This window comes from Actinia tenebrosa, unplaced genomic scaffold, assembly GCF_029948245.1.
Source record: "Actinia tenebrosa isolate PJP-AT-01 unplaced genomic scaffold, QUT_ActTen_1.0 PGA_scaffold1__47_contigs__length_23844297, whole genome shotgun sequence".
Lineage (NCBI taxonomy): Eukaryota > Metazoa > Cnidaria > Anthozoa > Actiniaria > Actiniidae > Actinia > Actinia tenebrosa.
This window is the reverse complement of record NW_028292578.1, coordinates 1,597,384-1,621,685: the sequence shown is the minus strand read 5'-3', so window position 1 is coordinate 1,621,685 and position 24,302 is coordinate 1,597,384. Positions and strand designations below refer to the sequence as shown.

The 24,302-nt window shown below is 41.6% G+C and overlaps 3 protein-coding genes and 2 long non-coding RNA genes across 5 annotated transcripts; 2 read left to right on the top strand and 3 right to left on the bottom strand.

Moving 5' to 3' along the window:
* Window positions 1–5,997: 5,997 nt before the first annotated feature.
* On the bottom strand, window positions 5,998–7,344 carry LOC148909675 (uncharacterized). The gene has a single exon (XM_089033433.1). The coding sequence runs from the start codon at window positions 7,342–7,344 to the stop codon at window positions 5,998–6,000; it is 1,347 nt and encodes a 448-aa protein (XP_088889559.1).
* Window positions 7,345–11,318: 3,974 nt separating this feature from the next.
* On the top strand, window positions 11,319–13,114 carry LOC148909674 (uncharacterized). Its single transcript, XM_089032322.1, has 3 exons — window positions 11,319–11,597; window positions 11,926–12,076; window positions 12,161–13,114. Exons 1-3 carry the CDS (start codon window positions 11,319–11,321, stop codon window positions 12,238–12,240), a joined length of 510 nt encoding a protein of 169 aa, XP_088888448.1. The 3' UTR covers window positions 12,241–13,114.
* Window positions 12,122–13,725, bottom strand: LOC148909673 (uncharacterized). Its single transcript, XR_016120157.1, has 2 exons — window positions 13,453–13,725; window positions 12,122–13,070 (listed from the first exon to the last, which is right to left on the bottom strand). It is a non-coding gene; the product is annotated as an uncharacterized LOC148909673 (long non-coding RNA).
* Window positions 13,726–14,705: 980 nt separating this feature from the next.
* On the top strand, window positions 14,706–15,074 carry LOC148909672 (uncharacterized). Its single transcript, XR_016120159.1, has 3 exons — window positions 14,706–14,767; window positions 14,863–14,907; window positions 15,041–15,074. It is a non-coding gene; the product is annotated as an uncharacterized LOC148909672 (long non-coding RNA).
* Window positions 15,075–15,431: 357 nt separating this feature from the next.
* LOC116287992 (uncharacterized) lies at window positions 15,432–22,316 on the bottom strand. Its single transcript, XM_089033432.1, has 3 exons — window positions 20,677–22,316; window positions 15,597–20,549; window positions 15,432–15,510 (listed from the first exon to the last, which is right to left on the bottom strand). The coding sequence occupies exons 1-2, from the start codon at window positions 22,314–22,316 to the stop codon at window positions 15,839–15,841; spliced, it is 6,351 nt and encodes a 2,116-aa protein (XP_088889558.1). The 3' UTR covers window positions 15,432–15,510; window positions 15,597–15,838.
* Window positions 22,317–24,302: the final 1,986 nt, after the last annotated feature.

Below are 24,302 nucleotides of genomic sequence, written 5' to 3'. Positions count from 1 at the left end.
CTGCGGTAGTCGGCGTTAATTTCCTCCGCATGGTCTACCATTTCTTCTAGCCATTCGTGGGGCATCTCTCCGGCTATTGGAGGAGGCTGGCAGGGATCTCCGGCGAATATTACTTGGCACTTTCCGCGGAGGAAGTCTACGAACTCCTGCAGGATTTCCAAAGGCACGGTGCAAATCACATCCCAAAGTATTACTGGTGGTATGTCGTGGATGGCTTCAGGTACCCACTTTTGGCCATTCCAGCGAAAGAAGCTGTGGTAGGTTTGTGCGTCGTGGCCCTGACTGCAGAGTTCTCTTTCCAAACGGTGCGTTGGCGTTAGCACTTTTAAGGCCGGAAAGAGTTCCAAGACGCGCGTAGTCTTACCGCTGCCTCCCGTACCGTAAAGGTAAGAGAAGCGTTGGTAGGAAATGGGGTCCTTTACGGTTGGCATGGGCCTCATTGTGGGCATTACGACGCCCCAAGTATTTTCTCCGTGATATTCTACACGTTCTCTCCATGCTTTTATCTCCTCATCTTTAACGCGCCATTGACCACTTTCCGCCAACTCATCTTCGGTGTAGAATTCCTTCATCTTCTGTAACACTTCGGGCTTTACGTACAAGGAATCCGTGGCTACGCGTGGAATGTCCTCTTTGTCAAACCGCAGTAACATCGCGAGAAGGTTAATGTGCGCATATGCGAGCATGCTGGCACGCAGATGATAATATTGCGGTCGATGGTCCTGGTAGTAACACAGCGCATTCCATTTGTGTAGTTTATCATCTACAAGGTAATCCCATTTCTCCACGGATACCATCGTTCCTTCATCATTTGCACGCTTGATGAGGAAGCTTAGCTCACCTTCGTCCGTTATTAGGCGCCGCTGCATATGTTTTTCACCTTCTTTTGCGCCCTGCGTGAATTTACCTATGACCACACGCGCCGTGGGGTTATGCTCCGGTAACCACTGCGTAAAGGCGCTGTGACAAAGTATGGCTTCATGCGCTGTGTATTTTAAAAGTTTACGCTCTTCAAAGAACTTCAATAGGGGTATGGGTATCCATTCTTTCTCCTGCAGGTGCTTCCCATACCACGCATAGATTATTGGATGTAAGTTTTTTGTAAATTTCCAGCTGGTTAACCGTACGAACCCCGTTGCTGGGGCGTCGTAGTGACCATCCAACGCAACACGAAAGAACTGTGAATCTGGATGTCCGTAACGGTCGTAATATTCCTTACAGTCTCCCAGGCCTTTGAAGCTTGCGGGGTAACAATGTTTCATATCCAGCGACACGTATTCGTCTTCATCGTACTCCATGTTCCACAGACCACCGTGACCGTGTTCTACGCAAGCTTTAGCTATGTCTTTGAACTCCTCCGGCGTGGATTTCCAACCGTTTCTTTTCTTTGCGGCTAAGAAGTCCAAACTGCGACTGCTAAGCACTTCGTCGGAGAAGTCTTCTCCTAAAGTCTCACAGGCGCTTTGAATGCGCTGTTGTTCAATTTCGGGTCGATACAAAGTGCCGTCTTGCGTCATAAATTGACTTCCTTCTGAATCCATCAACCAAATGGAATTCTCATGGATTAACTCTGCCAATGGAGAATTCTTATAGACCTTCGTTTCCTTCTTCCTTGGGAACCGCAGTTCGCGCCACGCATGTGCGTTATGCTGGTAAATTACGATAGGCGCACCCCGGCCCCCATATTTGTGCGTTCCGGAGTAAATAAAGCCGTCGGTGATATCTTTCACATGGATTCGCCTCTCCAGCGCCGTTTCTAACTTCTTGATGTTGTCTATCGACCCTCCGGTCCTATTAGTATCTTTTTCCCATTTCCTGATGGCTTCTCTTCTCTTTAAAGTCAGTTTACCACCACGAGAGGAATCCTCAAAGAACTCTCTAACCAGCTTTCCTACGCAGTTACCAGGATGGCGCATTGGCTTCAACTTTTTAACATCCGGCTTCTTGATCTCGTAAGCAGCATAAATAACTACGGTAACCGGGTAAGCAACCTCGTAGAACAGCATGTCTATTCCTACCAATGCTCCCGGGCGTGTGTTTTCGTTTAAGACAAACAGGTCCTTCTTACCAGACGCCCTGATAGGATTGCGCCCCTTTTCTATCATCCACTCGCCGTCTAAATACTTTATGAACGTTAGCTCCAACCGGTAGTTACCTTCGGGCATTAAGTTAATTATTCTTTCAGCCCTTTCTTCTGTCATCGTCTCATCTGTATCTCCCTCCATAAATGTTGTGAAGGCAAAGTCCGCATCCAGGCGATCCAACACCTGAGTTCGCAGTCGGCGCACAGTTTTGTTACGAATGCTCGTGATGGTGTCCATCTATATCTAAGGAATATCTTAACCTCCGTTTGCGGTACCCAACACAGCAGCAGTAAGGACTTATCGCGCGGCTGCCGACGGATCGCGCAAGACCCCCTGTAGGGCCTCGTCACCTACCTCCAAAACCCAGGGGGGGCTGGGGTTTTTCGAAGTGTCAATTTTTCAAATGCCGGCGCTTCGCGAGTCCCCCTTACTGCTGCTACCCACGACTTCGTACCCACGACCCACGACTTTTTACCCACGACCCACGACTTTTTACCCACGACCCACGACTTTGTACCCACGACCCACGACCCACGACCATTAGGCAAACTCTCCCCTGCCTTTGCACACCAGAGTGAAGTTGGTGTCAGGTTTTAGAGTCAGATTTTTGAGTCAGGTTTTCGGATCTAGTGTCAGATTTTTTCCGGGGGGCGTCACATCATGTTGAACACAAAATGCTCTATATTCGTAGAAACGCTTTGATTTACTATAAAACCCACACCAAGCTTTACTCACAAGATATTTCTTGCGATTCGTTGTCTTTGGGGATAGAAACACTCACCTCAAAGAAAATAAACAGCGGTTTCAGATTTTTTGAGCTGTTTTATCTACTATCAACGGGCTTCATGCCACAAATACTTCGAGTACCGTTCCCATATATCGAGTTACCGAACCCTTTTATTTCAAAATGTTGAAGCACTTTTTCTCCTAACGAAAAATATCCATGCTTTACGTCGAATAAGCCAAGCCGTATGTTGTAGTCGCTCAGATCGTGTAGAATCAAGATGTTTATTTCAAGCCACTGTTATAACTACTCAAGTACAATAAGTAGTGTCTATGATTATATAATGATAACATTGGGATCATATAACATTACGTCATATATTACATCTCCCTTTTCCTAAATAAACATTCAAATAATAAACCGGAACAACGACTAAACTATACCAATATATAAATGATAAAACAGTCTTTGATCAAATCCATGGGTTCTAGGTTATTAATCAGTCTATGTAGCATATTTTGGGTTGGGTTTAATTAACCGCCCAAAACTGCTCATTCTAATGTTTGGTTTTAGGTCTTGTGTGTCGATCTTGGCAGGTTCTGGTTTCTGTTCAGGTACAGGATCGGATGTGGGTGTTGTATCCTCAATGTCGACTTCTACTGGTTCCTCCGGAATGTTTGGACTCTTAATTTTCATTAAGTGTCGCCGGTTCCTTCTGTAGAGGGTACCATTATCAGCCTTTACTACATAAGACCTTGGCGTGTGGTGCTTAGTTACAACTGTAGCTGGTTCCCAAGGTGCTTCGGGTGTTTTCTTCATTCTGACTTCCTCATTCTCTTGCAGTGGTGGAAGCTGTGGTTGTGCATTGAGGTCATAGTATGCCTTCTGTCTGTGTTGTTGAGTTATTCTGTTGTCAATAAACTCCTTATGGTCCAGCGCAGATGGTTGTAGTTTCTTTGCTGCTGTTGGAACTGTAGATCTCAAGGTTCTACTCATAAGGGCTTGGGCTGGTGTGACTCCATTGATTGGTGTGTTCCTGTAGTGGAGTAGGGCTAGGTAGGGATCCTCGTTGCACTCTCTTGCCTTTTCGAGTAGTCGCTTCACAGTTTGTACTGTCTTCTCATGTAGTCCACCTGACTGGGGGTATCTAGGGCTAGTAGTTGTGTGTATGAATCCATAGTTGTTTGCAAAGACTTTGAAGTCTTCTGAGGAGTATTGGGGACCGTTGTCTGACACAACCTCTTCAGGAATACCGTGTCTACTGAAAAAGGACTTCATTTTGTTGATCACTGTTATTGATCTTTCATCCCTCAGTTCTGATACTTCTGGGTAGCGACTATAGTAGTCAACTACTACAAGGTGGGGTTTTCCTTTCCAGTTGAACAGGTCTGTTGCTACGCGCTGCCATGGCCGTTGTGGCAGCTCATGTGGGTGTAGAGGTTCTTTGGCATTGGCGTTGGGGTGTCTCAGACACGTCGGACATGAGGATATCATGTCTTCTATCTGGGTAGACATTCCCGGCCAGAAGATGCTTTGTCTTGCCAGTTGCTTAGTCTTCTCGATTCCCTGGTGGGACTGATGCAGCTTGTGGAGAGTATCTTTTCTGAGTGTTGGTGGTATTAACACTGTATGTCCAGCGTAGACCAATCCTTCATTCTCGGTCAGTCTGTCGCGGTAAGCAAAATATTCTCTAGACACTAGTGGGACTGACGATCTATGTTCGGGCCAGCCGCTCCTGATCTGTTTGATCAGGGCTTGCATGGTGATGTCACGTTGAATGTGTTCCTTTATCTCTTGCAGCTTACGGTCAGTGACATACGCCTCACATGACATAAGATGTATGTACTTCTCGTCTTGAATTTCTCTTTCGAAATCCTCCGTGGTGACTTCCGGCGGAAATGCACGTGACAGTGCATCAGCAATGTACATTTCAGTTCCTTTTGTGTATTTTACATGGATGTCATAGGCTTGTAGCTGAAGTAGCATTTTCTGCAGACGTGATGGAGCTTGGGATAGTGGTTTTTTGAAAATTGCTTCAAGTGGTTTGTGGTCTGTCTCCACGGTTACCGTCTTCCCGTAGATGTATTGATGGAAGCGTTTGCATCCAAAGACTATAGCAAACAGTTCTTTCTCGATCTGTGCATAGTTTTGTTGAGTCTCATTCAGCGCTTTTGAGGCATAGGCGACGGGCCCTTTATCTTGGTAGAGTGCAGCTCCGAGTCCTTTTTGTGAAGCGTCGACTTGGATAATAACGGGCCTAGTTACATCATAATACTGGAGAGTGTCTGACGTGGATAGCTGTTTCTTGAGGTCTTCAAAGGCTTTTTGGTGATGATGGCTCCAGTGGAACTCGACGTCTCGCCGTATAAGTTCTCTGAGCGGCGCTGTGGTTTCTGATATTCTTGGAGTGAACTTGGCGACAAAGTTGATCATTCCTAGTAGGCGTTGAATCTCTTGTTTGTTCTGGGTTGTTGGGTAGTCGATGATGGCTTTGATCTTGCTGTTGTCAGGTTTGACTCCATCTGCTGTTAGCTTCTCTCCGAGGTAGGCGAGCTCAGTGCATCTGATTTTGCACTTTTCTTTGTTTAGAGTCATGTTAATTTGTTTAACACGATCCAAAGTCTCTTTAAGGTTTCTGTCGTGTTCTTCCAAGGTTCTGCCCCAAACGAGAATGTCGTCGATATCTGTCTCGCATCCGGTTACATCAGCAAACAATTCACTGACAGTTCTGTGAAATACCTCCTGAGCAAACACGAACCCAAACGGCATTACTCGAAAGCGATACCGACCAAAGGGTGTGTTGAAGGTTGTTAAGAGTGAGCTCTCTTCGTCTAGAGGAATCTGCCAGAATCCGGACTGGGCATCCAAATGGCTAAAAAATTTGGCTCCAGATAAACGCGCGGTAATCTCCTCTTGTGTTGGGAGTTGATAATGTTCGCGCTTAACAGCTTTGTTTAGGTCACGGGGGTCAATGCAGATTCTTAACTTTCCGGAACGTTTTTCGTTGACGATCATCGAGTTGACCCATGGAGTTGGTTCATTGACTTTAGTGATGACTCCCGCTCTTTCCATGTGTTCTAGTTCGTCTTTCACTTTTTCGCGTAGCGCTGCCGGTAGTTTTCTTGGTGGGTGTATAACTGGACTAACTGAGCTGTCAATCTTGATGTGGTAAGGTTCCGATATCCGGCCTTATCCTTCGAAGCATGTTGAGTATTCCTTAAGGATTTCTTCCTTGCTGAGTCCAATCAGCTTGCTTGAGTCAGTGTTCCTTTCCATTTCATGAAGATTAAATGTTATGAGCTGTAAGGTTTCGCAATCTTCGCATCCTAGAAGTGACTTCCCAGCTTCGACGACTTGAAACTGGACTATTTGTTTGATGTTCTTAAATTGACACATTAAAGAACATTGTCCTATGACAGGTATTGCGTGACCACCAAAAGCTGTGAGTCTTGCGTGGGACGTTTGTAGTTTTTCTCGGCGACGCTTATGAGGCACGACTTTGTAGAAATCCTCCTTTGTTAAGACGCTTGTTTCTGCTCCGGTGTCGAGTTTTAACTTCAGGTCCTTGTTACCAATGCGAATGTCTGCATACTGTTCGTTGTGATCGATGCTTTCGTTGACAGAGTCTATTGTAATCTGATCGACGCCGTGGTCGGAATAATCACTCTCAATGACGTCGTATTCTACTTCGTGTACACGTGTTCGGTGATTTCTTGGTTGATATTTCTGCTGAAATTGTTGCTGTTGCTGGCTTGATCGACAGTATTTTGCAAAGTGTCCGAGCTTTGAGCAACTGTTGCATTCTTTCCCGTAGGCAGGACATGATTTTGGCCTGTGTAGGATTCCACAATTACCGCATGGCTTTTGCTTGGAGTCGCCTGTCGTTCTTGTCTGCGTGGGGGTGTGGCGCTCGTTGTATCTGGGTTGTCGTTGTTTGACGAAGTCTACGTTCGCGTTCTTGGCCTCTGAGATAGTTTTTAGCTGTTGTCTGGAGTGTTCGGATGCTCTGCAAATGTTGAGTGCCTTGTCTAAGCTCAGGTCTGCTTCGCGTAATAAGCGTTCCCTCAGGGATTGATCATATATGCCGCACACAATCCGGTCGCGTATGAGTCCGTCTTTGAGATCTTTGAACTCACACAGTGAAGCAAGAGTCCTCAATACTGTCACGTATTGATCAATTGTCTCCCCTTGTTCTTGGTTTCTCGTGTTGAATTTGTGTCTTTCAAAAGTGATGTTCTTTCTCGGGTTACAGTAAGTCTTGAACGCCGTCTTGATATCCGCTGTAGTCCTGTTCCAAACTGTCTCGCCTTTGTCGTCAGTCGTCGTTTCGTCAGGAAGGTCCAGTGTCTTGTACACTTCTCGACCCTTCTCGCCAATGCAGAGCAGAAAATACGAGCATCGCTCCTCTTCGGATTTTCCTTTAAGTTCTGTTTTCTCGAATAGATTCCAGTGTTCTTCGAACTTTCGATAGTTCTCGCTGACATTGCCTTCAAAAGACATTTCTCTGGGCGCTGCCCATTGTAGACTCGATGCCATTCTAACTGATACGAGTAATGGTTCGCTCATAGACCACGTTCTGACACCATGTTGTAGTCGCTCAGATCGTGTAGAATCAAGATGTTTATTTCAAGCCACTGTTATAACTACTCAAGTACAATAAGTAGTGTCTATGATTATATAATGATAACATTGGGATCATATAACATTACGTCATATATTACACCGTAGTTTGATGTCCAAATAAACTGTCGATGAAGCAGTACACATAAAAGCATTAAGAAATATCACTTGATGTCTGATTTTTGAGTCAGATTTTTCTGTCACGCCGCGTGAGAGAGTGATCAACAAAATTCTCTTTTCGACCATTATATTTTTCTTGAATTTTGACATTTCCCAACAAGCGTCATTTCTACGGGATCTTCATGAACGCATTTGCAAGTCAAAATCTAGTCTCCCGAAGAAATATCACTCGTTGTCAGATTTTTGAGTCAGATTTTTCTGTCACGCCGCGTGAGAGAGTGATCATGTTACAACGGATTGCACGGCTACAAATTTCTCTTTTCAACCATTATATTTTTCTTGAATTTTGACATCTTCCAACAAGCGTCATTTCTACGGGATCTTCATGAACGCATTTGCAAGTCAAAATCTAGTCTCCCCAAGAAATATCACTTGTTGTCAGATTTTTGAGTCAGATTTTTCTGTCACGCCGCGTGAGAGAGTGATCATGTTACAAAGCAGATTACAATACGTGATTATAGGGTTTAGTTAGCTCAATGATCTGAACACACAAAAGAAGGCGTGCGGTTTTCACGCCAAGATAAGCAATGTGATAACTACTTCTAATAACATTTCCAATTATCACCCATTTATTACTCAAACAGAATCTTATTGATAAGATGGTCTAGGAGGTCACTGTTAATCTTTTTCCGGTAGTAATATAAACGTCGTTAAGTAACAAGGATTTAACGAAGCCTTCACGAAAAAGGAGGATGTTTCGCTGTCACCCCAATATTTGTTTAATCAAATATGGCAGTATTGTCTTGCATTAACGGAATCAAACAAAATCCTTTCTTCCCAGTCGTTTTTTTACAATGCATGCAGTAAGACTCTATTCACTGCGTAACCTCGTTTTTACTTCAGCCTTTTTTTTTGTACTCATGATACACATTCAAACAGATTGATGAAGCCGTTAAAGACCCTACCATCATATCGGTTAGATTGTTGCTATGTAGCTGAATGCTAAACACTAATCGTGGGAAGTTGATAATGATCGCTGAAGTATCTTTCGTGACATCAAATGTAGAAACACTTTTAAAATAAACAATGCATTCACGAAAATCAGAGCGGTGTAGGGGTATCAAAGTGAGGGTAGTTTCGGATTGGCAGGCTTGGACTGTACAACCGACAAACACACTACTAATTGATGAAAAGAACAATGCGAAAAACAGATAACACTAAATATTCAGAACGGGTACATATACAATTACAGCGTCCCCAAAGCCTAACGCCCCCAAACGATTTAAAAGTAACAGTACTTTTCATGTTGTGCATTCTTTATTATGCAAGACCTACTGCTTCACGTAAATGATTCGCTGGCGACAGTACTTTTACGTGACAGTAGGGTGAGGATTCGATTGTGCGGGCAAGATATTGTTCTTGATCCTCTGGATCTAGCGACTGGAGATATTTCCCCGCTAGTAAGAATTTCGATCAGATTTGAACCCAACATTGTGGATGAATTGCTGGGACCATCCAATCCTCTTGCCGATGAACTCGTATACCAATTTTCTCGAACCAATTTCACGTCATTGGTACTGAAGCCGGTCTGGCATCCGGGATACGAAACATCTCAAGGATGGTTTGCCGATTGCAATGGTAAGTCTTGTTTTCAATTGTCACTTCCACTTCTCTTATCCAATGCTTAGTTATGTTGTTTGTTTAATGAAAGCAAATACCATTGCTTCTTGTGTATTATTCAGAACCAGTGTCTTTGGAAACCTTATGCAGAGACACGATAGTTCATGCTATTGGGAAAGTACGTTGGCAGAGGGAATCGAACATTTCCCTACCCCTCCCCGTCCCCAGATTGCAAGAACTCCAGTGCGGTGGGGGATGGACCAGAGCAGAGCCGCTAACGGTGGAAGACAACATCGACTTCCACACATTATCACTCCAAGAAAGCGATTATAGCGATGCGGACACGGTTGTTAGTGATGATGTGTCGCTTTTTCCAACATGGCATGAAGCAAACTTGAACCCTCGTCATCGACCATCTAGTAATTTACATACCTCTTCCCGCCCATCCGTCATAATGGTTCCCATTCCAAAATCTGAAATACTTCCGTCTAATGTATGTATTTTGAACGTTTAAGCTTATATATATATATATATATATGTGTGTGTTTGTTCCCCTAATTAAAAACAGCGTTTGTCAAAACAATTGCATTAACGTTTTTACACCATTTGCATACAAAAATGTCTTGCATTAGGACTGCGAGTAAAAAATCATCATCATCACCATTATCACATCAGTTTCATTGTTATTGTTGCCGTTATTTATTGTTATGGTATTATATTTGATTGTATATTTTCTTCTCGTTAGTTTTTATTACACATTTGACAGCTTTTATTTGATGGGTATTAAAACCTGTTTCAATTTACATTAGGACACGACAACTGAGACTCCAAATTTGTCCCCCATTTCGTGTACCGAAAGCGTTTCGTCACAGGTCAGTATCACAAAACATCCACCACATGGAATAAAGGAAGTATGGGGTTGGAAGGAGCGAGGGAAGAAAGGAACGAACGAACGAACAAACGAACGAATGAACGAAAGAGGAAGGGAGGGAGGAGGGAGGATGAAAGGATCTTTTCTTTCCTTTTCTATCGCTAGATTCATCTGTCAGTTCAGAAGATCAACGTCCCAAGACATATTCCATGAAATGATATCATTTTCTCTCTCTCTCTCTCTCTCTCTCTCCCATAGAAAAGGAAGTCCAGTTTTTCTTCCACAGACAGCCTTGCGGTATCCATAGCCAGAAATATGGAACCGACATGCGCAGTAAGGTTCGCTTTCCGAGCAAAATATGGCGTCAGCAAGCATAAAAGAAATGTATGGAGTAAAAATAAAAAGCCCCGAAAGCTTGGAAATAAATATATGTAACTCACCGTCCTCACTCTTCTTTAAATGTTAGTGTAGAAACCTTCAATGAAGCACCAATTTTAGACCGAATTAATTTGTTAATCGTGCGGTTTTAGGAATTTTGAGAAGACGAATTTTGTATCGAAGACTCCATACTGTTCTTCTAAATATAAGAGAGTGTGAGTTCTTTCTCTTGTAATCTTGTATTTCCCACAATTCGAATTCATCGGTCCTCACTCTTGTCTTGTAGCACTGGCATAGACGATCCAAAAGAGCATAAACAATACGAAATATCTGTTAAATCCAACACGGTTTTTCACTTTGAAAAAGGCTATTTTGCACCTTTGCTCTTCCCTTGCCATACCTTAGGAATTTGAGGCGAAACCAAGAAAGGATAAAGAGAAATGAAGTCTCAAAGTTTTTATACTTTCAAGGAACATTCCGTCCGCCATGTTTAAACGAGACCATGAGTCTTTTCGGCCCCAGATGGCCATTGTTCCTGGGAAGGAGTTGATTTGGCGGAATTTTTTCGCGGGATTTTTCAAAACATCTGAAGAAGGCATATATCACAACAAACCAGACAATGAGTTTTCCCAATGAATTTCAAGACAAAAGATACCTAGAAATCAGTGAATCCCCAAACTCTCAGTTAAACTATGTGAAAAAACAAAGAAATCATCATTCAGAAGAAGTGTTTTGCTGGTAAAAAGCTAAAAATCTCTTATTCATCAAACTAAGCAATGTTTCTGACCACCTGACAAGAATAAAAATAATCAACAGCCTTATTCCTGGAAACACTTTCAAACTTCATGAAAAACTTCCAAGTAGAATAAGTAAATTGATTGCAAGAAAATGCTACAATGTAATGCAAGAGGTCAAAACTCTTAACCGAAAAGGCACAAAGAAGGAAAGAGAGAAGTTTCAAGATGACTGTACTATGTTTTCCATACAGTTTGGAGACATTATAAGGGCAAGTGAATGGGAAGAAGAAATCACCACTCTCTCAAGGGAAATTGAAAACTGGAAACTGAAATACAAGAACCTTGAAAATGAAAAGAAAAAATTGTTGAATCACCTACCTGAAAAACTGGACTCCGATGTAATCCAGGGAGAGACAGTAGAAGAAGTCAAAAAGTTGTGGATGGTATGTATGCTAGACTTGGTTTTTTGTATCCTTTATACATACAGGTGTATGCATGTGTTTTAAGAATTAATCAAGTGAGGTAACTGGGTCAACAGCAATGCTTTTTGTCTCATGTGTATTTCATTTGCATGTATCTATTAAAAACAGCCATTACTTCACCAATTAATATTGTGGTATTATAAGGGATGTTATATTTCAATTACATAACTTCTTGGACCCCACCATCGGCTACTGAATATATGAGCAAGGTATTCTATAAAACCATATCATATATCATTTATATAAAATGTAAATCAATACTAATAGTTAAACTTTGTCATTTTTGAAGATACAAAATTGGATAAATGACTTCACTGCCCTTGGTACTAAGAGAAAAGGCTATCACTTTGAAAATGTTACCTGCTACATGCCCGCAGCTGCCTATCATTTAGGAAACATGATGTCCAAGTACAAAAACATCAAGCAGTTTAGTTGCCAAGGTAGTTTTAAAGCAAGTTATGTAATACAACTTTGAAAAGAAACACTTATCTAGGAAATTATATTTATTTCTTGTTTATATGTAGGCGTAGAAAATAACAACCACACAGCAAGACCGTTGTCATCAGAAAGTGCCAACAGCATGATCCACCAGCTGAAGTATTAAAGGCACAGTATCGCATTAAGAAACTCCAACATAGACAGCGTCTACCTAACAAGTACACTAAACTAAAGCTAACATATTGGATGGAGGAGATCCATGACCAACCCCAAAGGAAGAAGAAAAGGGCTAAATTCTATACCCCTTTTGACTCGCAACCAAATCATGATCCTGTGCAAAAGTGTAATGGTAAAACCAAGCAAAAGCCAAAAGTAGTTAAGAACAAAAAAGCACCCAAGAAAAAGAAGAGATGATGTTTCTAGGATTTTTCATCACAGGAAAAAAGGAGAAAAAAAACATGATAGGTATTTTTGAATGGGAATTGCATATTAACCATAAAAAAACATGAATGGTTTCGCCGAACAGAAAACCATCATAGTTTATATTGATAACATTCATGATTTATTTTACTTCTTTTCCTGTGATGTATACCCATCTACAGTGTTAATAATTGTTAACTAAGCACCAGTTGCTCTTCTCCTGATTGCAAAAGTAATTTTTTCTTCAAATGCTGTAGGAGTGACTTCAAAACTACCATTGCTTGTTTTGGTATATTTCTTAGTAGAGAATGACAGCAGTGTTCTAACTTTTATGGGGAAGAATATTTTTGTTCCTTGTCCATGGGAATCTATACATTTATCCCAGCTCTCAGGGAAAAATACTGATGGAAAGTCATTTTCGTCCAAAATCTGCCATCCTGCAAAGCTTTCCCTTGAACAAAAACTTAAAGACATCATGCCTGAAGTTTACTGTGACAGGAAGGCTGCTTTTACTTTTTAAGTCTTGCCACTTCATCTAATATGATTTGCTGTGATGGTAATGGACTTTCAAAATACCTGTTGTAATACAATAAATACTATTAATTGTTTTGTTGCTAAAACTCTGTTGTTGTTGTTTTTCTACTCAGAGATTATTGTAAGTAATATATATAAAGTACTCTAAGTCATGCAATTAAGTTTTCGAGATCAAAATTTTTTAAATCAGTTTTAAAATTATAGCCCTATGACGACCATGTGCTTCGGGGGTGAAGTAAACCGGAGTTGTTTATTGTCACTTTTTTGGCTCGTGGTTCAACCATTTCCCAAAAACTCAAATTTAGGATTTAAAATCAAACTTTATTATCTTTAGCTTGATGACAATAATGAAGGGCTATTTCCCAAATGAACTAGAAGAAGCTCGAAGAGTAGTATTAAAGTCAGTCATTGCATTTCAACTTACTTGATGCATTCTGTTGTTATATTTTCTGACGGTTCCCAGGATGCTTCGTATATGGAATAATATTTCCACTTTACCAAATATTCGAGTTGTTTGCCATTGACTTTTCGACTTGATATCAACCTTTCAACCTCATAAAAAGACGTATCACACTTTCTCTTCTTCGAAAGTTCATCGGGCCTAGCTCAGTCGAGTCCGCCATGTTTAAACCCAAATGTACAGATTGATTCGGGTTAAGCGATTAGCCAATCACAATTGTTCAACACAGTGATTTGATTGACCTATGCTAATTTATGATAATATAGCCGAAAATAAGCTCCGCCTGTTCCGGTTCCATATTTCTGGCTATGTCCTTTTTCTCCATCTGCGTGTACTGCACATAAGGTTAGACATGCCTTCTAGAAATGCCCATGCAATTCCAGTTTGTGCGAGACTTCTGTAAAACAAATGTCCAGACTGGACAAGCGGCTACGCCTTTGGTCTAAAATCTATTTAATTCATTATTATGCAGTGATATAAATCGTGCATTGCTTGCTTTCAATTTCCATTGTTTTTGTATGCATTTAGATTAGTTCTTATCCTCAATTAATTTACTATATCGAAAGCGTATGCCGAAAAAATAGACGTTAAATAAAGTAAATGTAATCACAGTGATATCTTTTATGAGACAAGCTTAGTGAGAGCAAAAAAAGCTCCTGTTCAAAAAGTTTCTGCATGCCTACCATGACATTTATTAAATGATTACATTATATTGTCAGGGGAAGACCCCTTACTTGTTTGCAGACTTTCATATGTTATCCGTATCCTCTACTGAGAGCACTTTTTGTGGGGTAAGTGGCATATAACAAGGATTCTTTTCAATATGTTTTCTGAAATAACGTTGTCGTATTCATGCTCTCTCTTCGAAATTTAATCATTAACTCACACCACGCCCTCTAACCTTTTTCTTTCATTTGCAAAAAAATAAAAAATAAAAAACAAGCAAACATATCGACCTCACGTGAGCGTATAATCAATTTTATAGGATCTATTTGAAGAGGAAGAGGACAGCAATTTGTTCGAGGGATTTCATATGTCTCCCATCTCTTCGGCGACAAGCTGCTACTCAGAGGTATGCTAAATCTTTATGGAATAAGGTGAGAGAAGAAGAGTACTTTGAAACGAAGGGCGTACAGGTAGGGGCTAAACTATTGACGTTGACAAAATTAAAATTAAAAATTTCATTTCATTAAATACCAATAAAATTTATGCCTTTTCATATGTCACTGTGTAGACAGATGTTTATATACTGAGATACAAGAAAAAGGAATACGAAGAGGTTAGTTTTTAAAAGCAGTTCTTTGTTTACTGGTGACGTGAAGAGAGATCCCGTTCTGTTGATGCAATAGAAATATATCTATATTTTACCTTCAGTACTTGTATCTAGAGGAAACGGACGCCAACTTTTCTTGCGTTGAGGTAAGGTGGCATTTATTTCTTAATTTCCCGACAACTAAAACTATAAAACAGACATGTTTAGGTAAACTTGTAGTGTTTAATTGCAGCTTGTGAATTTATAATTTAGAAGCTAATAGGTGCATAAAATTTTCAGGATAAAAAATTCTGGTCACCAAGCACAAAAGGAGATGATTATATATTTTTTTCTATTGTTTTTCCCCTTTTATCCGTTCAAAACCAATCTTCCAATACTTTTCGTTTATTATAAACGATAATAGAATAACCCATTTAATTTTGTTAAAAAATTTTAAGGAGAGTCGGCGTCCTTCCACTCATCCGGTCATAGAAAATACTGTTGATGTTTGTGACGAAAGCGATTTGGAAACTCTGAAGAATGGACAATGGCTTAATGAGAGAGTAAGTAGACACTTTGTAATGAAACAATCGTAGATAAAATATATCTTTGCGTTTCTATTTTATTTGTTTTTTGAAAGCGATATTTGCTCCATGTAGTCTCCAACTACATAAATAGTCGAGCCTTCGTACACATTGACTCCAACATACGTATTTATTAGCTCCAGCTTGACAATTGTTCGACAATTACACGGAAGATTGTACGATTCGCTACAACAAACAACTTATAATTAATAAGCTTCACAAAAAGGGGCAAATTAAAAAGGAAAAAGAAAAAAAAAAAGAAAACTACTTACAAGTTAATGATGCACGCTCGACTGATTCTTGATGTTAAATATTTATGGCGCCTGCGGGGCCTCTAGTCTGCGGAAATTCTTAATCTTACACGCTCCCCCGCCAAAGACTATTCTGGGTCTTTTCTGCCCATCTAAACACAATCATTTACTAAATTACTTAACACTTTTTAACGTCTCTTGTAACTTAATTATAAACAGTTCAAGTCTTGAATGCTTTCATTCCTTCGTGTTCACTTTTGTGGCTACTCTTTCTTCTGCGGACTGCTTCTTGCTTGGTCCTCGGCTTCAGTCTTGGTCTTCAATAATTCTTCTTCTAGCATACAAAGCTTTCGCACGTCTCGGCGGTACTCTCCATCGGCCGTCCTCACGATCACTTGTCTTACAACTCCGTCGTTATCCGGCATTGTCTGTTGAATCAATGCCTTTGGCCATTGACCTCTTGGGGTATTCTTGTCTGCTAAGAGGACTAAGTCGCCAACCTTGAAATTAGCTTTTTCTCGTAGCCATTTCTGTCGCTCTTGCAGCATCGGCAGGTATTCTTTTGTCCATCGCTGCCAAAACTCGTTTGCTAACAGGTGGGCGTGCTTCCATCTTGCTTTATATTTGTCGACATCCTTTATCTCGTCTGGGGGTAGGGATGTGTTCTTGCGGAGTAGCAATATGTGGTTTGGTGTGAGTGCCTCTAAATCTCGGGGATCACTTGAGACGTTCGTTATGGGTCTGTCATTCATGATCTTCTCTACTTCTGTTAAGAATGTGTGAAGCGTTTCATTATTTACAAGACGCTCTCCTAACATGGAGTGTAGAATTCTTCTGACTGATCGGATAAGACGTTCCCAAACGCCACCTTGGTGACTCGCTGCGGGAGGATTGAACTTCCACTGTACATCTCTTTGATTCAGCTCGTTCTGTATCCGATCTTGGTTCCACGTCTTCATTGCTTTGATGACGTCTAACTCTGCTCCCTTGAAATTAGTGCCGTTATCACTGTATATGATTCTTGGGGGTCCACGTCTACTAACGAAACGTATCACTGCATTGATAAAACTATCAGTAGATAAGTCTTGTGCCACCTCGATGTGGACTGCTCTGTACCTTAGGCACGTGAATATGCAACCGTATCGCTTGTTCAAGGCAGGATCTCTCTTGGATCTTGTATTTGGTCCAATTTTGACGTACAGCGGTCCAAAGTAGTCTAAGCCGACTGCGGCAAACGGATAGACTAGTTCTTGTCCGTCCGAAGACGATCTCACTTCAGGTAGTGGAGCTGTAATCTGTTCTCCCATCCTAGCATTCTGACGCCTGCATTCGTGGCACTTGCGTAAGACTCTTCCAACCGACGACACTCCACTTATTATCCAAAAACGTTGTCGTATCTCGGCTAATACTTGATTGGTTCCAACGTGACCATTGCGATAGTGATAATGACGTATTATCAGCTCTGTTACTGGATGTTTTCCAGGCAAGATGATGGGATGCTTCGCATCATAGGACAGATGTGAACGATCTAATCTCCCTCCTACCCGAATCACTCCGTCTTCTAAAATTGGCTTCAGGTGGATGAATCGTTCTTTAACTTCCTTGCTCAAGATTCCTACTTCACTGTCTTGAGTATTTAAGAACGACTCCTTCTGGATGAATCTCGCGATTCTTCTCTCCGCTGTTTCAACTTCCGAAACTGACAAGGTCTCCTGACTGGGTCGCAAGCTCTTGGCGCTGTCGCGCTCAGCTTTACGCGGCCAAGCTTCAATCAACTTACGAACAGCTCTGATGAGCCATGCAACTGCTCTTCTTAGCCTGTTCCAGGTCGAGTACTTGCGAAACAGTGAGTCCCAAAAGTCCTTCTGCAGCGTCGTTGCTCCGACTGTCACTTTCTCCTTCTTAACTCCTTCATCCGTTTCTGACAATGTTGCCGATATCTCTGGTGGCTGTGGAGGCCATTCTTCTTCTTCCGTCCACAAAAACTCTGGTCCTTGTCTCCATATCTGCAGCTTTCTTGATTCTGTTGCCTTGATCCCTCTTGAAGCATAATCAGCTGGATTAAGCTCGGATCTTACGTGTTTCCACTGTTCTGGAACCGATTCTTGTCGAATAATGGCAACACGATTTGCGACGAAGGTGGTAAATCTTCTCACTTCGTTGAAGATGTATCTAAGAACGATAATAGAATCTGTCCAATAACTGACGTTGTCAATCCTGAGTCTTCTTTGCAACGCTCTGACAATCAACTTATTCATCTGAACAAGCAGGGTTGCGGCTGTAAGTTCCAGCTTGGGTACGGTCATTGTGCTCTTCAAAGGTCTAACACGAGACTTTCCCATCACAAAGCTACAATGAATCTGACCTCTTTCGTTTATCAGTCTCAGGTAGGAAACCGTTCCGTAACCATGTTCTTGTGAAGCGTCAGCAAAATGGTGGAGCTCCGCCCTCACTACAGTACCAAAGTTCTTTGGTTTGAAGCAACGTGGAATACTTAGATCTTTCAAACTTGCAAGTCCTTTTTTCCATTCTATCCAACTGGCAAGTATATCTGGTGGGAGATTCTCGTCCCAGTCATATCTCCTATGGCAAAGTTCTTGATTTATTTCTCTACCAGGTAGGAGAAGAGGGCTTGCAAACCCGAGGGGATCATAAACAGTTGCAACTGATGACAGGACGCCCTTTCGATTCTCCGGATGTGCCTTGCTACTCGTAACTAAGTTAAAGGTATCTTGTTCTACGTCCCAGTGGATTCCCAGGGCTCTATCTACAGGTAGACTTTCTGACGCTAAATCTAAGTCCTTGATCGCTGGTGCGCGTTCCTCTACTGGAAATTCTGACAAAACTTGGCGATGACTGGACATCCACTTTGTTAACTTGAATCCTCCTCTAGCTAGCAAGGTCTGTAACTGCTTGCTCACTCGTATAGCTCGATCAACATCAGCAAACGATTTCAACAAGTCGTCAACGTAAAAATCTTTATACACAGCATCGATGCTCTCTGGCATGAAGTCGTGCTCGTTGTCCTTTGCGGTTCTTCTCAGTGCATATCCAGCGATGCTCGGCGATGATGTTGCACCAAATATATGTACGAGCATTTGGTGAACTTTGGGTTCTTTAGTTAAATCTCCGTTTGGCCACCATAGGTAACACAATGCGCCGCGGTCCTCTGGCACTACGTGGACTTGATGAAACATTCTCTTAATATCTGCTGCCACAGCAACTTCGTTCACTCTGAATCTTAGGATTACTTCAATCAACGGACTTGTATTCTCTGGTCCTTGAAGTAACTGTTCATTCAACGAAGTCCCTCCACTCTTGGCGGCGCAATCGAACACTACTCGCGGTTCCTCTGGTTTCCTCGGATGCCAAACTGCATGGTGAGGCAAGTACCATACTGGTTTCAGGTTATGGAGTTCCTCTTCCAGCACTTCCCTCGAAGAACCTTCACTTTTGTACTTTTCCATGACTTGATTGTACTTCTCTTTAAATTTTTCATCTTTCTGCATCCTTTTCTTCAACCATTCTAATCTCCTTTCCGCAGTCGCTCGGCTATCTGGAAGAATCGGGCGATCTTGACGAAATGGAAGTCTTAATTGATAATGTCCGTCAATTAACTTTACTGATTTGTCCATAATATCTTTCGCTCTGTGGTCTTCGATGGACATACCTTCATCTGCGTCATTATAAGAGTTCCCGAACTCGTCGTTATACATGCGTTCTATTTGAAGGTTTAGCTTCTCGTGCTCGGTGCTAGTAAGACTCACATTCACTTGACTTTCTGTAGATTCTACTATAGGTCCATAGACAGTCCAACCGAAGGGGGTTTTCACCGCAAAAGGCTCTCCCTTACCACCTTCTCTTCTATCCAGTTCTTTCTCTATAATATCTGGACGGTCGCTACCGATGAGGATGGTTACCCTTCTTCTGTCGATTTCTCTTAGGGTAAGATCTTTAAGGTGCGGCCATTTCTTTATTTCTTCATTGGTCGCCACATGCTTCGGCAGAACAGGAAGATGTCTCGTGGTCAGTACGTTCTCTAAACGGAAGTGTGCGTCTCCAGCCAAAGATTCTACTTTTAAGTCTATTTCATATCCGCATTTCCTTTCCTGCGAATTGACGGTAGACATCGTAAATCTTGCTTGCCTCTTGGTTTTGATCTCTAATTCGTCTATTAAGCTCTCCATACAGAGGGTTGCGTCCGAACCACTGTCAAAGAATGCGTATGTGATGATCTGCTTGTCACTCTGAGGGGTGCTGACCTTGACAGGTACAACCTTGAAGCATACTTTCGGTCTGCAAACTTCTAGTGCGCTGACTGTGACGGGATCACTTGGCTCTACTGCTATAGCATTTGGGCAGACGGTCGAAGGCGTTGACTGACTAGTTGTCTTTACTGAGTTTGTTCTTTCCTGACTCCCTGATGTCGCCTCTCTTACTTGTACATTTCTTTCGACGCTCTTCCGAGTTGAATTGCTGTTGTCTTTCACGCGATCTCCTTCGCTGTCTTCGATGTGAATCAAGTAGTGATGCTCCTTACCGCATCCTGAGATTCTACACTTGAATCCCTTTGTACACGACTTGGCGCAGTGTCCTTCTTCAAGGCAGGCTCTGCAAAGACCGTGTTGCTTCACCGTCTTAAGACGATCTTTTAGAGAAGAACTTTTGAATTTCCAGCATCTCCAAACTCCGTGAGGTCCTGAACATTGTGGGCATTTGTGAGCGATCGCAGATGGGCATTGGCTCTGATCTCTTTGAACGGCTGCTAAGGTCGTGACTTTATATCTTTGGTCAGATCTTTCTTTCTTTGGATCTCTTCTTTCCTTTTCTGTCGTCGAGGAAGTCACCCTTAGTTCCTGTCCGTATCTGTTGTTAATTCTGTCCGCTGTATTCTTAACGAACTGGACGAAGTCTGCATACTCAGCTCTGCCCTTTATCTTGATAAGATCTCCAGCTTTGTCGGCCCCATTTCCTCTTTAAGCCTTCGTCTGGCAGTTTTCTCATCAGCATGACTATGGTCTCTTCGTTGTCCAAGCGACTTGAATAACTGAAACCCATGTTAGTAAGCACTCTCCTTGCGTCTTCCAGCTTCCTCGCGAACTCCATCAGGCTGCTAGCGTCAGCTCTTCTGATCAGAATCTCTTTCAGTCTCCTGACGTGAGATTCAGCTACCATGTGCGGCTGTCCAAAGTTCTGATGTAGAGTTCGCCACGCTTCAACGTATCTTTCGCATACCGGGAGGTTCACGCAGCTTCTAATTGCTTCCTTCGCCTTTCCTACGCATTGTGCTAGTAAACGGGTAAGTCTCTGCGACTCGTCCGACACTTGACTTTCGATGTTATCCTTGAAATTCGTAACGAACTCTGCGTACTCCAGGGGGTCTCCACTAAACTTCATTAATTCCACTTTCGGTAGGGACGGACCTTGTTTGATTGCTTGCGCTATCGTCGTCCAAGCGTCTACCATGGAACTTTCTCTGGGTAGTGATGGAGGGGTATACGAGGGACGAAACTCTGTCGGCGTTGGATTTTGAACAGCTGGAACATACGGCGACGCCGATGCTCTCAGCGCCATCCCTTGGCTCACTTGCGGCGAGCTAGTGAGTTTCTCTGTAAGGGTAACGGGTGTCGACGCCATTTTCGGGCTCGTATAACAACAATTAGTATAAACACTGGGAATGGTATGGTGACACGATGGAAGTGGATCAGGAACCTGCATGTGCGTACCTTTCATCGCGAATTCACTAGTCACTACAGGTACGAAAGTTTTCTTGGAATACTGGTCATCTCTTTTCAATGGGGATTGAGGCCGTGGGCGGCTGAACTGGGGTGTAATCTCAATGTGGTTCTCGCTTTCCCAACGGGAATGTTCAACGTTTTCTTCCGTAACGTATTGTTCTAGCATCAATTCTAGAGCAGCCTGCTTCGCCTGGGTTTCCGCGTCTATCAGCTCGATTTTTCTGCTAAGTTCTGCCTTTTGCTTCTCTATCTGCTCCATTTGGCGATCTAAATCTTGTTTCTGCTTCAGCGCATTTACTCTAAGTCTCGCTTCTTCCATAAATTTCGTTTTCTCTTTTATACTAGACGAACTAGAAGCACGACTGAATCCAGATTCGGATGGGGACTTTGGTCTTTGCTTGTTGGCTCTCCACTCATTCAACAAGTTTTCTATCTGCCACTTCATGTCTCTCTGGTTTTCATAACTATCCATTAACAGTGTTCTCCTCTCTTCGTCATCTTCAATCTCCATACATATCTCGTGGGCATCGACAAACTTCCTGAACGCTTCATTGTACTTTTGGACACTATCTTCTAGTGTTACCACGTCGACTTCAGGGCTCTTCATCAATTCTTGTACTCTGTTCCAATTCTTCCTCAGCTCTCCAAGATATCCTGATCTACTACGTCTATACCGAATCGCTCGTTCGGCTCTGACTTCTTCTTCGCCAAATTTCTTTGGTTCTCTAACTCTCGAAGATCTTCTAACATCGGGCTCTCGTTGTTCAGCACCAAAACCAACTAAATCTTGCGTTAATGATGGCCATGTCACCTCTTTTCCACCATTCTCTACGCTTGGTTTTGCTGACACTGCTCCCTTAATTTCTTGGAATTTCTGGTTGGGCTCCCTGTGTCGCACGTGCGATTCTTCATGTACTTGCTCGTGGACTGATTTTACTCTCTCAAATCTCTCTCTTAAATCTTCACCAAATTCATCCAAATTTCTTCCATCCTGGTCGTACATCTTCTAGTTTAGATAATTTCGGCGATTTCGATAACCAAAGTCAATGATAAATGACATTAACTTCGAATGAATGTAGTCTCCAACTACATAAATAGTCGAGCCTTCGTACACATTGACTCCAACATACGTATTTATTAGCTCCAGCTTGACAATTGTTCGACAATTACACGGAAGATTGTACGATTCGCTACAACAAACAACTTATAATTAATAAGCTTCACAAAAAGGGGAAAATTAAAAAGGAAAAAGAAAAAAAAAGAAAACTACTTACAAGTTAATGATGCACGCTCGACTGATTCTTGATGTTAAATATTTATGGCGCCTGCGGGGCCTCTAGTCTGCGGAAATTCTTAATCTTACACTCCATATGTGAATGATTTACAGGTTGTGAATGCCTACTTAAAGCTAATAGAACGGGAAGCAAAGAAGGTAAATTTTTATCTAGGTACCGTAGACTATTTGAATCATGATTATCGCTTAAACATGCAACTCAGAGGAATGTGTAATCATCATCATTATGTTCTTCATCATCATCATCATCATCATATTATTATTATTATTATTATTGTTATTATTATTATTATTGTTATTATTATTATTATTGTTATTATTATTATTAGGCAAATAATAGCAGAATTAAGATAATTGAAAGCTATGTTCTTCAAAAGTGGCACAGCAATAGAAATGCAGTGATTGCAAAAATCTGGACAAGACAGCACAAACGGTAAAAATGGAAATGTAACTTCTCAAGTTATGTGTAACATTGGCATAAACACCGAATTGTTTTCCTATAGATTTTTGTTGTTCGATGAAGATATTGTGTTGTTTCCCGTGAATGAGACAAATCATTGGACACTCATGGTAAGTACTGCGGATGTGAAGCCACGATAAGAAGAAACAAAACAGGAAATAGTGTCACCACTCATTATCGATTAAAATTGGAAATCATGGTATAGCCGGTGATAACAAACTATCTTGATAACCAACAGGTCGTTCTAATTAAGGAAAGAAAGGTTATTCACTTGGATTCACTCACAGGGCAACCAAAGAGATCACTTGTTTCCTCAATAATGTGAGTATAGCGCGTTTTCCCACAACACCCTGACTAATCATCTACTCTCAATTACGTCACGAACGAAGTATATTATCCTCCGTGTTTTGGGATTTTTCTCTTCGTTTAATTGTAAATGGCTTCAGTGAAGAAGAGCCACCCTTTTCGGCCCCTGCCAAATCCCATTGTTGTTGTTTTTATACTTTAGTAATTTTTTATGAATTAATCCCATCAATCAATCAATCAATCATCTCTTCTTTCATCTGTTGATTATCAGTCTTATTGAGTCTTCTATTGGAATCTAATAACAAATACTTTTTAGGGAGCTTTTATGCTACGTTCATGTTGCTACTTACAACGCTCCTCTGAACATTAGTGAGTGGTTTGCTCTAAATCCAAACGAAGTAAGTAGGTCCAAAAGCTCGCACAATGTTTACTTTTGATCAACCCGTTGACAATTAACTGGTAATGGTGATAACGGTAATGGTGATAACGGTAATGGTGATAACGGTAATGGTGATAACGGTAATGGTGATAACGGTAATGGTGATAACGGTAATGGTGATAACGGTAATGGTGATAACGGAAATGGAGATTATATTACGAATTACTAATAATAAAAAACTGTTTTGCATCATTTTTAGACCATACCTTTACAGAGGAATTGCGATGACTGTGGAGTGTTTCTTTGCAAGGTTTGTACCTCAATTAAGGAGTACATTGAAATACTCTATCAATAGTAATAACTGAAAATGTCTGACGCACGGTTTAAGTACACGTACGCATTAACGCATCAGTCTGCTGTGTGAATTCATTTTCATTAAAAGCAACACCGTAAATGACCTTAGCAATACTCGATTAACTGATAGGAATAATATAGTGTTTTTACCGTAATTCTTGCAATTCAATATTCTTATAGTATGCCGAATACATTG